Source organism: Enhydra lutris, unplaced genomic scaffold (genome assembly GCF_002288905.1).
Source record: "Enhydra lutris kenyoni isolate GAN:26980312 unplaced genomic scaffold, ASM228890v2 scaffoldscaffold17, whole genome shotgun sequence".
In the NCBI taxonomy this organism is placed as follows: domain Eukaryota; kingdom Metazoa; phylum Chordata; class Mammalia; order Carnivora; family Mustelidae; genus Enhydra; species Enhydra lutris.
The window spans coordinates 10,097,231-10,111,741 of record NW_019154101.1 but is presented as its reverse complement, the minus strand read 5'-3'; the positions used below and the strand labels follow the sequence as shown (position 1 = coordinate 10,111,741).

The 14,511-nt window shown below is 40.1% G+C and overlaps 1 protein-coding gene across 1 annotated transcript in view; it reads right to left on the bottom strand.

The window, feature by feature from the left end:
• Nucleotides 1-14,511, bottom strand: part of LOC111147589 (BTB domain containing 9) — a 413,609-nt gene that overhangs the window by 63,325 nt on the left and 335,773 nt on the right. The window contains exon 9 of the mRNA XM_022503708.1: nucleotides 11,084-11,191. Coding sequence (XP_022359416.1) covers nucleotides 11,084-11,191 — 108 coding nt within the window. The remainder of the gene's footprint in view (nucleotides 1-11,083; nucleotides 11,192-14,511) is intronic.

The following is a 14,511-nucleotide window of genomic DNA, read 5'->3' as shown; positions in this document are numbered from 1 at the left end:
GGGGCGCCTGGGTGGCTCAGTGGGTTAAAGCCTCTGCCTTCATCTCGGGTCATGATCCCAGGGTTCTGGGATCAAGCCCCGCATCGGGCTCTCTGCTCAGCAGGGAGCCTGCTTCCTCCTCTCTCTGACTGCCTCTCTCCCTGCTTGTGATCTCTATCTGTCAAATAAATAAATAAAATCTTAAAAAAAAAAAAAAAAGACTCCAGAGTTAGGTCTGTTCTGCTGGACAAACTCTACCCATCCTGCTGCGAGAGGTGCCTGCACTAAGTGGTAAGTGGTTTAGAGTTCCTCTCCAGAGAAGGAGGCCAGTTTTGTTCTGTTTTGTTTTTTAACCTTTTACTCTAAAAATCCAGAGAAGCAATTGAAACATATTAATCTGACAAACTGGGGATTTTAAATCAAATCGATTTCTGAAGTGAAAGGGGCACAGCTGGCAAACAGGTTTAAAGCACTTGGCCCCTCCATAAAGAAAAACTTCACTCTTTTGAAGAGTGGTTAAAAATAAAGGTAATGGACTTCCAGCCAGTAAGCAATCTCGAGTGATAAACTGTTACCAGGGGATCCAAGTCATTAACTTGAGGGGCAAAGGTAGATGTGGAGCCCAGAGAAGATGGGGCCTCTGGCGATGACTGAAATTGTGGAGGAAGGCTGTGAATGAATCAGCGATGACAGATCAATAATGGATTAATAAAGAGAAGTTGGGGAGACACATTCCTGAGCTATAAGGACTACATTATCAGGGTCAATGAGCAACTTTTATGCTCTCCCACAAACTCTTTCTTGCTCCACGGGATAGGCTCTGAAAGGGGATGGACAGACTTCCTGAGTGAGCCCTGTGAAGATGACAGCTCTGGACAGCAGCAGGACACATGGAACCGACATGTATCCTGACTGGCGACAGAGTGGTAGCAGCTGCCCGTCCATTCACTCAGACAATAGTGAAAAAGCTAAGTCCTTGCTAGTCTACCATGGGTAAGAATAAAATGGACCACATCCCTGCTCTGATGGACCTTACCTTCTAACAGGGGAGAACAGCAGTAATCCAATACTATGCTAAGAAGTGGGCCATTGCAAAATGCGCTATTAGCTGTGAAGGACAATAGCTCAGTTCTGTGAGCGGGAATAACAAAGCACTCTGATTGAGATGAGTGATCAGGGAGGACTTCCCTGAGAATGTGGCCCTCCAGCTGAGGATCGTGGGAGTTAACCAGTCAAAGCACAGGGCGTGGGCTCCAGACAGAGGCCATGGCAGGTGCAAAGGCCCTTTGGGAAGGCAGAGCATGATGCACGGTGGGTCATGAGAGGAACCAGGCTGACATGAACACAGCACAGAAAATGTCTGCAGAGGCAGGAGGGGGCCAGACTGTGCAGGCACTCTAGGCCATGTGAAGATTTGGGTTTTTATTGAGAGAGCAATAGGAAACCAGCTGAGGGTTCAAGCAGGTATAAGGTAAGAATTGTCCTTAAAATGTGCCACTCTGGCTAGTTAGTAAACTTCAGGGAGGGTGCAGAGAGAACATGGTGGGGGCAATTAGCAGAGCAGAGGAGACGAAAGGGATGATGATAGTCGGACTGATGTGATCTTGATTGATTTTTGTCATCTGGAATGTAATATTAGTATGAAAGTTATTCCATATGAAAGAAAAATCTTTCTGACCGTGCACATTTTAAGTGTGTTCACACAGCTCACTGAGAAAGTTTTATTGTAAGTCTGTTCATTTTTTTAATAACAGGCATGGAAAAAAATTATCTTCACAGGATAGGGAAAAGAGCTCTCAGCTTCTCCCTTCTGATCATTTGCTATCTGAGGGGGAACTACATGTCCTTCTTGCTCCTTCACCTGTCAAATGTTGTGGGTGGGGAGAGGTCTCCCCACTGGTGGTCCACAGAACCTGTTGATAGCTCTAAATTTAGAACTTGGTTCACCTACTTAGCATCAAAATCTACTTCCCACAACATATGGGTAAAGTATCGCATAAAATTTTTCTATAGAACAAAAGATAAATGCCTTCTCTGGATGGGTAAGTGTGAGTCACTGACTCCTTATTGATGTTTTCTACTCCAAAATATTCATCTATTTCTGGTACTTTGTAACCGCATATTTGATTAACACGTGTCTCCAAGTCTGTTTTAACAGACAGAAGCCTTCTACAGGGCAGGCTCTGATGTATCAGCCTCATTAGCCTGGGGTCTGCCTAGTATCAGACCTGTCCTCCGTGTGTATATGCGTTTTATCTGAATTCTGTTAATTTTCATTTTTCTTTTTTTTTTTTTTTTGCCATTCCTCCTACAGGTACATGTTTCTTTATCATTCAAGTTCTAAAACTCGTGACAAAGTTAACACCAATGGTTTTGCCCTTTAAAAAAGAACACAGGAAAAGAACATGACTAGCTTTATTCATTACTGTCAAAAGCTGTGTAGAAAAATGGAATTAAGTCTGAAAAGAGGAAAATAAAATCTCCAGCGAGCATTTTTACAGTGACAATAACACAACCAGAGCCCATTAATTGGCTCCCTCTTTCAGAAGGAGCAAGCAAGCACACTCCTCCATCCTTGCAGGGACAGGCGTCTGGCGTGTAAGGGTAACTGGCTGTTAGCACAGCAGAGACTTGCAAGAAATAGTAATATTTCAATACAGGACCTCTGCCAGAGCCAAGAGCTGCAATCCCATCCTGGAGACTAAAACTTGACATTTTGTATGAACCTCTTCTGTCATTGGCCTCGAAGGTGGAGACATTTCCTTCTCTAAAACCCACTTTTGTTCTATTGCATCACATTAACAGGGCAAGCCATCCATGCACAAACCCTAGGTCACCTGGTTAGCAGCGACCTCCCGGAACCAGCCCAAGATTTTTGTTTTGTTAAGCGTCAGGCTAAGAAGCAAAGCTGGCAGTCTCAACTTTAGCACTGACAATGGCCCAGAAGATGCACAAAATCACAGGCAAGGTAAATGGTCCAGGTTCAAACGTCTCATTTTTCAATCTCGCTATACTTGGGAAGAGTTTTCTGAGGCTGTAACTCTCCACCTTTAATTTATCCCGTTGTCCTCAACCACTGCAGCACTTAGAAAAAGAAACATGACTCCCCTTCTGAGATTCCTGGTGAATAAATAGCATCAGCTATAGAAACCGACCCCAGAACAGAAGGCTGCCCTTCCCCAGGACTAAACGGCAGTATATTCAGCAAGGGGGATACAGATATTCTGTGATAATAATATCAACACTGAAGACCTGGGAGGAGGCGAGCTGACCCCACAGAGGCCTTTCCTGGTGACACAGAAGCTGCCAAATGCTTTCAAAATGCTTCTCAGAGAAGGCACAGGGGAGAAACTTTCTCAAGTTAAGATGCTGTGGAAATGGTATGACCCACAGGGGTGCTCCAAGGTCAAGAAGGCTGGGCCCCTCTGAGAGGGCAAACCCTGGGTGGAAATGGACTTTTGAAGTCTTGGGGAAAGGCAAAAGAAGGCAGTACTCTCACAGAATGGGGCCTTATAAGGAAAATATGGCTCAGGTGTCCTTTTCAGGGAAGCACAACTTGTGCTTGGAGTAAGTGGCTTCAAGGTTCCGAAAAGCTACTAGGATATTGCTATGGACAGCACTTATTTAATTTCTTCAATTTATTGCTGGCAGTGAATAAACCATGCCATTCTGCCAACATATGCTGCTCAAATAACAGCAAGGACAAACATCTACAAAAACATTTATGACTGCAGCAAGAAAAAACATCTTTTCCAAATAAAGTCATCTTTTTGATTATAAAAGAAATATATGTAAATTGGTCAAAAGTACAGAAAACTAGAAATAATTTACATAATCCCAGTCCACAGAGGCAGCCATTAACAACATTTTGGCCTACTTCCGTCTGGCTTTCTTCTTCCATATTTTTTTTCCTACTTGTGATAATATTTCTACACTTCTACATTCTGCTTTAAAAATATCTTATTATATATATTTTTTCTTCAGTTATTAAAAACTCTTGACAACATTTTTAATGAACACTGAGCTGGAGAAGCAAACTTATTTAGGAGGGAATCCAGATAGTATATCTGGCAGGTAGATAGCTTGTGAAAAAATTTGGCTAAAAACTAGAAATCCTAGGTAGTTCTAGATTTGGGCTATAGAATTCTTCAGTGGAAAAAGAAAATTTTCAGTAGTATCTATGATCAATTCTTTATAGCTAGTAATTTATATTTGCCAAAATGTTTGCCAAGGGCATAGTCTTGGACAGATGATGGCTGAGATGATTAGCACTTCTATGAACAAAATTATCAGTCAATGAGACCATGAAAACATGAAGAACTGGTTAAAAAATGAACATGAATGAAGTCAGTATGTTAAGGAATATCTGCTGGCAGGAAACACGACAGCTATGCACAAGGAAGGAAAGAAAAAGGATTGGGGTCATTGGGAAGCATCAACGGCCCATGTAGTAGAGCTTTTAGGGATTCGGGTTGAAGATGGATGACACACACTGACCTTTCTCCCTTCCTGGAAATGAATGAGGTGACATCAAAGAAAACAAATGGAATACACTCATAAAGGTATTGCAAACTGGAGGGAAAGATATAAGCAAATCAAGATTCTTTTGAATTTCCAGAAAACGGCAGGTGGCAATATTATTTATACATCTGAGGGGAGCAGGGTAGGTTTCCATATTGAAGCAAAGTGAGCAGATAAATCAAAATGGTCCACATCCAGCCATATCACTGTGATATTTAACACTTCCAATAATGAGAAGATCCTAAGGCTTCTACAGGAGAAAATATATCACTACAAATAATAAGAATCAGATCCTATGAGATTTCTCATCAATAACATTAGATGCTATTTGGCAATAAATCCAAGCTTTCAAAATTCTGAAGGAACTGACTTCTGTATCCAGTAAAACTAGGATTTGGGCATGCAAGAATTCTGAAAATTTGCCTTTCACATACTCTTTTTTCTGAAAACAATTCTGAATACATTTACTCTGTGCAATGCCTATGAGAGATCTTGAGTGAGACCCAACAACGTCCTATTTGGCTTTGGATTCACCAGGAGAGAGAACAGAGAACACTGTGCCACTGGAGTAGCAGCAGGCATTTCTGCTTAGTGGGAGTCCCTGCAGAGGTCTACACCACTGAACAGGAGCTATTCCCGCTGGCATGCGACATGACAGCTCAGGTGAGAGTGGGCAGGTGTGGAGCCACTCTGGTTCAGAAGCCTCATATTCCAGATTGAAACTATTATCTCTTGTAATAGCTCCATAAACAAAGATCCCAGAATTTTCACAAGGGACGTGCCTAGTCACAAAAGTCATCACACTCAGGAAACCCAAAGCTATGGCTTCCAATCAGATATTTACAGTCCTCCCAAGCCAGATGCAATTTACTAATCAGGGGTAATTTTCCTCATAAGCAATGTTGCCTAATAGCTGACATTCCACTTCCATCAGGTTTTTAGGGGAAGAGATCGGAAGAGGTAACTGGGCCCAAGGTCAGTATCTCACTGCAAAGGAAACAGGGTTTTGTTAACCATTTACCCACTTTCTACAAGAGGAAAAATAAATCCAAGAATGAAACCAAACTAGATAGGAAAGAAAAAGAAATTTGAGTTACGTGGTAGGCTTAGGAAGCAGTCTGTTCAAAATTAACCAAAGAACAATCAGTATGTCTCAGAAACTTCTGTAAATAGGAAAAAGACAATTAGAAGCTCCAAGAAAACAAAAAGCTAGCTAAAATGAAGCTATTTATTTATTATGTGGGAAATAATTCTGAGCACTCGTAAGAAAATCAAATCCATTTGATCTGAACACAGTACAATTCTTCTAAGAGGGACATAAGTTTAGTGACACAGAATTATACATCCAATAAATTATAGATCTGTAGTAAACAGTGTTTACATAATCATAATATCATAATGAGTTTTTAGTAGTTTTCCCTTTTCGAGACCAATTTACAGTTAACACATGGAAGGTTTAACTGTAAGTTACAGAACAGAAAATAAGTGTCATAAATCTTTACAAGGCCAATGTGGTGGGACAGTTAACAGAAGATGGGGAGAGATAAAGGGAAATGTAGGGTGGTAATTTCTTCATACATAGTAGGGAGTCAAGGAATACTATCTACAAATGACAGTTCAAAATATAGAGGTATATTGTTTAATTTTAAAAGGTAAGTAGTTGGTGGAACTAAAAAAGAAAAATGTTACAAAAAATGAGAAATAGTTCAGTGAGCTAAATTTCTCATTTTTTATAGCAAGGAGTTAGTAAAGCTGATAAATTAATAAATGCAGACATAAAAATATTATTTATAGTTGAGATGTGATAAAAACAAAAAAAATAGTCAAAAGTAGTTACTTCTGAGGAACGGAGCACAAGATGGGCAGATAAAATTGTACTTTTCACATTTATCTTTCTGTATTGCTTAAATTACTTTTCCATGCATGTTTTACATTTATAATACAAAGCTGATGTTGGTGTCTTACTGTATCAACACAGATTTAGAGTTCAATGATTTAGAAGACAGTAGAGAAAAGGAATCAAAGATTGGAAGGTGAAGTCTTTTGGAAGAAGGCTAAAGGGCACAGGATTAGCTGATGTGAAAAAAGAAGGGTAAAAAGTAATTTTATAAAATCAGTTAATACATTTGCAATAATGTGGATAAACATCGAGGGCATTATGCTAAGTGAAAAAGTCACACAGAGAAAGACAAATAAGTGTATGGTCTTACTTAAATGTGTAATCTTAAAAAAACGAACTTATGGAAACAAGAGAACAGATTGGTGGTTGTCAGGGGGTTGAGGGGAGAATGAGTGAAGGGGATCAAAAGGCACAAAATTCCAGTTACAAGATCAATGAGATCTAAGGATGGAATGTACAGCAATGGTGACTACAGTGAACATAGTTTTGTACGCTTGAAAGCTGCTAAGAGAGCAATCTTAAAAGTTCTCACTGCAAGAAAAAAAATCGTGAGGTTACTGAACTTGTGGCAGTCACTTTGCTCTACATATCATTATACTGTATACCCTAAACTCACACAATATTATGTATCAATTATATTTGAGTAAGCCGGAAAAAAAAAAATCAAATACATGCTTATACAAAAACATGCTTACCTGTGATAGAAAATGGGCCTTTATCCTGAGAGTAAAACAAGTGAGCTCCAGCTGTAGCAGAAAGGACTTAGGATAGCAATACAGGAAAATATCCTGCTCCAGGAGCAGAGAGTCTTACAAGGAGACACTGGGGAATCCCATTCCCTAGTTATTTTTCAGAGGACAGCAAAAATCTGTCCTTTGATTTCTTGACTAGGTAGAACGCTATCAAGAAGCACGGCTGTGATCTATAAAGATCCTATAGCATTTCATTTATAACATGATTCACATACTTTATTTCAAAAAAAGGAGGTTATAACTTTTGAAGCTAACAGAATCCTCTCTTGAGGACTGCTCTGGAGTATATTAGTTAAAAAGGAAAGGCTTTCCTCTTTTATCATCTGCATGTCTTCTATTATATTTCTTAACATCTAACCCAAACATGAAAGGCACAGTAGATTCAGGTTATGCCTCTAAACATAAAGTCATCACCTTCTGTTTCATTGATTCTTAGGGGGTTGAAAGGCATTTGCCTTCTTGCTACTACTCTTGTTCTTACATTATTTATCTGTTAATCTATTAAAACACGTATTGCTGTAGCATGTAAGTGCTAACATAGAAGGTTAAAAAGATATAAATTATTTAAATCCAACAACTAATGAAAACAAAATACCAAAAAAAGGGGGAAAAAAAAGACATTGATGACTTAATACAAAGCTACTGGTAGGAGGGGTTCCTGGGTGGCTCAGTCGGTTAAGCATCTGCCTTTGGCTCAGGTCAGGATCTGAGGGTCCTGGGATTGAGCCCTGTGTCAGGCCCCCTGCTTAGCGGGGAGTCCGCTCATCCCTCTGCCTCTGCTCCTCCCCTTGCTTGAGCTCTCTCTCAAAAAAATACTTAAATCTTAAAAAAAAAAAAAAAAAAAAAAAAAAAAAAAAAAAGCTACTGGGAGGGGTCTAATGAGTGAATGCATTTTAAAAAAGGTTTTATTTATTTATTTGACAGAGAGAGATCACAAGTAGGCAGAGAGGCAGGCAGAGAGAGAGAGGGGGAAGCAGGCTCCCTGCTGAGCAGAGAGCCCGAAGTGGAGCTCGATCCCAGGACCCTGGGATCATGACCTTAGCCGAAAGCAGAGGCTTTAACCCACTGAGCCACCCAGGCGCCCCGAGTGAATGCATTTTTGAATCAAAAAAAAAACCATTTAAATACCTACAAAACCATTATGATATATACCTGAGTCAGCAGTCAGTCAACCAGTTCTTGTCAAAAACCCATACTGTAACACACCTTCAGCAGGGGAACATAAAGAGATGAAGCATCTAATTTATAACACAAAACAACAGACAAGATGGGTGATGGTAACCAGTGAGATGTGGAAAAGATGGGGAAGCAGAGGGTCTGGCCTATGAACTGTATACTCAGGGAGCAATAGCTCTGAAAAGATAAATGGTCAGTTGTTCATGGGCCTGGAAGTCCTTCCTGCCGTATAAAAAGGGTTCCAGGCACTTGGAAACAAGTTAGTCATTTTCATTTCCCTGTTTCTGCCATCTAGCTGGGCTTAGCCCTCTTTAGTAAGGCTTTGCGGTACAACAGAAAGAGCCCTCCACTTTCTCTTTTATAAAATGAGAACAATATCCCACATGGTGTTTTATGTTCAGGACAAAGTGAGAGAAAATACAGCAAAGTCATAGAATACAGTTACTCAATAACTGTTAGTTTTCTTATCTGACGGCAGAGATGGCTATAAGATGTGTGCTCTGCTGAGAAGTGGCTGCCCAGCTGGAACTATGGTTTCCAGCCCTACCAGCACCTAGTGTGGTAAATGACTACTTCTCCTCAATCACACGCAAGTGGAAGGGATGGCCACTATACCCGGGCCAAGGCTGTGCAGAAGGACCAGATATAGCTTCTCTCTGGTCTTTCCCCATTTGGCGGCTAGATGCAGATGATGCTGATGAACCCCCAGATGATGGCAGTGCCACAAGAAGGAAGATGCCTGGGTTCCTCAGTCACCTGTGGAGAAGAGCCACCTGACAACCAGGACTGCCCCTACTGCCTGCTACGTGACTGAGAAATAAACTATTGCATTAAGACTCCGGAATGTTGAAGCCACTTTCCATTATAGCAGCAAGTGTTACCTTAACCAATGGAAGCATTAAGTGTGCTCTATGATAATTACGATCATTACGATGGTAAGGGTGTCAGACGTTGCATCAAACAAGCCATCATTAATGCTGTTATGAAATCTTGGCCAAGAAAGTACACGAAAAGATGTTCGTCATTCGTCGTGAGGAAAATGCAGACTGAAACCACCACTTCATTCCCACTAGGATGGCTGTGAACAAGGAGCTAGACAGTAGTAAGTATTGGCGAGAATGGGAAGAAATTAGAACCCTCCTCCATTGCTGGTGGGAATGCAAAATGCTGCAGCTGCTGTGGAGAAGTTTGGCAATTCCCCAAAAACTTAAACACAGAGTTACCATAAGACCCAGCAATTTTACGCCCAGGAATATACTCAAGAGGACTGAAAACATATGTTCATAAAAAGACTCACACAGGAAGGTTCACAGCAGAAATACTCATTTTAGCCAAAACGGGCAAACAATTCCAATGTTCATCTGCTGATGAATGGAGAAACAAAATGTGACATGTATATTTCCATAGGATAGAATATTATCCAGCCATAAAAAGGAATTAAGTGCTGACACCTGCTGCAACATGAATGAAGCTTGACAGAAGTCTATGTCAAATGAAGAAAAGCCAGAAGAAAAGATCACATCTTATATAATTCTGTGTATAGGAAATGTCCAGAATATGCAAATCCACTGAGACAGAAGGGAGATAACTGGGGGTGAGGGGCTGTGGGAACTGGAAGGAAATGTAAAGACTGTTAATGGGTAGGAGGTTTCCCTTTTGGGGGGTGATGAAAATGTTTGAAACATTAGATAGCAGGGATGACTGCCCAACTCTGAATACACTAAAAACTCTAGACCGTACATTTAAAAGGGTGAGTTGTGTGGTACATGAATCATATTTCAATAGTAAAAAAGAGAAATCTTCATGTGCCCAGGTGGCTAGTTGGATAAGCATCTGCCTTCAGCTCAGGTCATGCAGGGTCCTGGGGTTGAGCCCTGCATCAGGCTCCCTGCTCAGTGGGAAGTCTGCTTCTCCCTCTCCCGCGGTCTCTCTGCCACCCTCTGCCCTGCTTGTGCTCCTCTCTCTCTCAAATAAATAAAACTTAAAAAAAAAAAAAAAAAAAAGGAAAGAAAGAAATCTCAGGTATTTTACTTTACCTTGCCTCCCAGAGAATCTGGTTCTACCCAAAAAGGCACTGAGCTCTTTTTAGATATGACTGGGGAAAGGGATGATTCTACGATGCTGGGAATGTGCTAATTTTTATCTGAGCGAGTTATACAGGTATATACACATGTTCAGACTCATTCCAGTCATGATCTCAGGCCAGTCAGAACCCACAGGATCCTTCCTCCTAGCTTCCCCCACAACAATGTAAACGCAAACAGAGGCCCAAAGCCATATGCATTAAATGACTAGAGACCTACAATACCAAACTTTCTTTCTGGGATGAGATAAATATTTAAAAGTAACGCTGGGAATGATATGAAGATAGGGAATGGAGTCCCAGAATAAATACTAAAGTGTGTATTGTACTGGCAAAATTCTGTAAGGAAGAAAAAAGTTCTAAAGGGGTAGTATGTGGTATCAGGGGTGGGAACCCAAGAGAGGATTACATATTGAAATCCTTTTCCCTGCTCAGGTACATGTCATTTTCAAGAGTCAAGTTCAAACCGCCAAATAAGAAAAGCTTGTTTGATCACATAAAAAAATAACTTCTTGTCAAAGTACTTAATAGTCAAAACTGAAGTAAATGATGTTTTCAACCTATAACTAAGAATAATTTGGTGATTCCATGAGTCTTCATGAGAACCTTCTGTACCCATCAGGAAGACGGTCTTTTAAATTGTAATAAATTCTGTGAGAAGACATAACTTACTTGCAGGAGACTTTCGTTCTGTCGGCCACCATGGTCCACTGTTGCTGGTTGGTGGAGACCTCAACATAGTAGCTGTAGCTTCGATCATCACAGTCCCAAAGTAGTAACCTGAACAAAGGAAAATACATAAGAACGCTGTGAATGTTCTAACTGCCTGTTTCCTGTCGGCATAAGGAAATTCATGTCTATTTTACCTCTCCTTCCTGCCTCCTTTGTCCCCTTACCCCCACCCCACTTCCAGGGCTGGAGAAAGGACATGAATCTCCGGCAAAAGTCTGGTGACAGGAGGTAGAGTCAGTCTGCAGTGAGAGCCATGTCTCTTTAGGAACTTATCTCAGGCAGCCTTTGCTCCCTGACTGGCTATGCTCTTCGGGTTGGCTTATCTATGAGAAGATGTCCCCAAATCCTCCTTCCTGATTCATCTCCACTTGGCTGGGCTGACCAAAGGTAACAACATCCTTGAGACTAGCACTCATGGGGGAATCTGTGCTTTCTAACTGATAATAACTAGTACGCCCCAATGACCTCAATTATCATGTTTTAGATTCCCTCTCATTCTTAGTGGAATTTTGTACAGCTGTGGTACAATGATCTGATTTGGAGATACAAGCAAACATATATTCGTTAGTAAAACTTTCTTATTATTTAGAGATTGATTATTTGGGTTCTATTCCTCATATCTCCTTTTTAGCTCAGATAAGAACCTGAGCATTGACTCTGTGATTCCATTTACATGAAGCTTAAAAGAGACAAAATTCATCGCTGGTGACAGGAAATCAGAACAGTGGTTACCTCTGGAAGAGGTAATGCTTGTGAAAGGGAATGAGGGAACCTTCTAGGATGCTGGAAGTGTGCTGATTCTGGCCAAGTGGTAGTTCATTGGTACACACACAGTAAATACCCAGTTAAGTTATACATGAAAGATGTGTGCCCTGTATGTGTGGTTACTCCTCAATTAAAAAAAATAAGAGAAAAGAATCTAAGTATTGTAATACTTAGATTAGACAACAGTCCAGCATTTTGCTTTTGATGGTGCCACGGTGGCAGGAGATGAGACACCATTGTTTTCTGTGATTTTAACCTCAAAAAAAAAAAAAAAGAATTATGATTTCAGCCTCAAAATTCCTTCCCATACAAGATACCTATCTATTGGGGCGCCTGGGTGGCTCAGTGGGTTAAAGCCCTGCATCGGGCTCTCTGCTCAGCAGGAGGCCTGCTTCTCTTCCTCTCTCTCTCTGTCTGCCTCTCTGCCTACTTGTGATCTCTGTCTGTCAAATAAATAAATAAAATCTTAAAAAAAAAAAAAGATACCTATCTATTGTTTTATATTTGGTCATGCATATTTTCTTCCTCCAATGGCCAGAACAGAGAGTGAGCTCCCTGAAGACAGTGCTTATGTCTTACTGATCCTTCTATACCCAGGTACTCAGCATGGTGTCTCACTGAGCCTACGCTCAATGAATATTTATTTGTAACAACAGTGATAATGATGATTATTAATATCATACTGGCCAACATTTCTTTAATGCTTATACTGTGTACCAGGCCCTATGTTAAGTGCTCTATATAATTTATCTTATTAAATGATTCCAAAATCCAAATAAATTAATAAAATCTTTAAAAAAAAAAAGGGACGCCTGGGTGGCTCAGTTGGTTAAGCAGCTGCCTTCAGCTCAGGTCATGATCCCAGTGTCCTGGGACTGAGTCCCACTTCCGGCTCCTTGCTCGGCAGGGAGCCTCCTTCTTCCTCTGCCTCTGCCTGCCACTCTGTCTACCTGTGCTCACTCTCACTCCTCTCTCTCTGACAAATAAATGAATAAAATCTTAAAAATAAATAAATAAATAAATGATTCCAAAATCCCCATAGCAAGCATTAATATTCTCATCAAATTATAGATGGTGAAAGTAAGGCTTATTGCTGTTAAGTAACATGTCTATGCTCAAACAGTTAGTGTTGGCAGATAACAGGGTTCAAACCTGATGTCCTGGCCAAAGCCCATTTTTATCATCCCTCTGTCAAGTGCTTCCTTTACTCCCACTTTATGAAACTGGGTCCCGATTTACAACCTACAACCTATCACTCTACAAAAGTAGTTCATACTATTTGCCCTTGATCTTGCAATGATAATCAATAAAAACTTTTTGCACAAGCTCGGTTTAGTGTTGTCTATAATGCTATTATTGGGGATTAGAAATGACACTGTGTTCCATTTACCTTTTATTTGTTTCCAAGTCTAATTTTGTTTGCTATTAATGACTAAACCTATACTACCTAATATTTTGGAATTCATCTTTTAAGTAAAGCAGAAACAGATTCCACCTTAATTCACCTGAGTATTCCCCTTAATTCGCCTGAGTATTTAATCTCTCCAAGTACTCTGAATGAATCAGACAGGATCCCACCCTATTGTTTTTACGTCTAATAATTCTGCTCTCAGATTGTACCAGCTTGGCTAATAAGAAAGTGAGTCATTTCCCTCATTAGTCATTTCCTCGAATATTATTCTACTTTCTTAGCACTTTAATGCTGTTTAGCCTGTTAATTTATGTTTACGTTGAGTAACCTTTAAAAGGATAATTTTTTAAAAAGATTTTATTTATTTATTTGACAGACAGAGATCACAAGTAGGCAGAGAGGCAGGCAGAGGGAGAGGAGGAAGCAGTCTCCCCACTAAGCAGAGAGCCCGATGCAGGGCTCCATCCCAGGACCCTGGGATCATGACCTGAGCCAAAGGCAGAGGCTTAACCCACTGAGCCACCCAGGTGCCTCTCAAAATATAATTTTTGTTTCTATGTTTGTCTGGCTCTTATAAAAATTATAGAAAGACTGTTGATCTCATTTAAAAAAAAATTCTACTTCAAACATGGATTCTGTTCAAAGTGTATGTTCCATACATGTTCTGGGCTGAAATAGCTTATAATTCTGCCAGAGTAGATTAAAAACAAGAAAAAAAAAACTTCGGATTAATTACTCATTCTCTTTACTTAACAACTCTGATAACAGGCTTTTTGGGAGACAACGTTGAGGCTATCTCCTCAATGGGATTTTAGATTATTTGTGGAGAGCCAGGTTTATCATAATCCCTATCCTTCTGGATAATCATGAATTAGTGTTTCTACTAGTGTATCCAGTGAAAATAATCAGGCCCTTTTGGGATTGAATCTAACCAGATCTCAAAATAGTTCATGGAAAAAGACTGCCCTGAGGAGATGGGATATGAAGAAGATAAAAAGAAAGACCAATTATAAGTATCACAAATGCTCTAGTAGAAATTCCTGGTGTGACAGGATATTAAAAGAATTTTTAAAGTAGTGTATATTTTGTCCCTTAGTAGTTTTTCCTATAAAGTCCTCTAACTTGTTTCAAGACAGATTTTTATTTTTATTTTTTTTATTTTTATTTTTTTTTATTTATTTTTTTTTTTAAG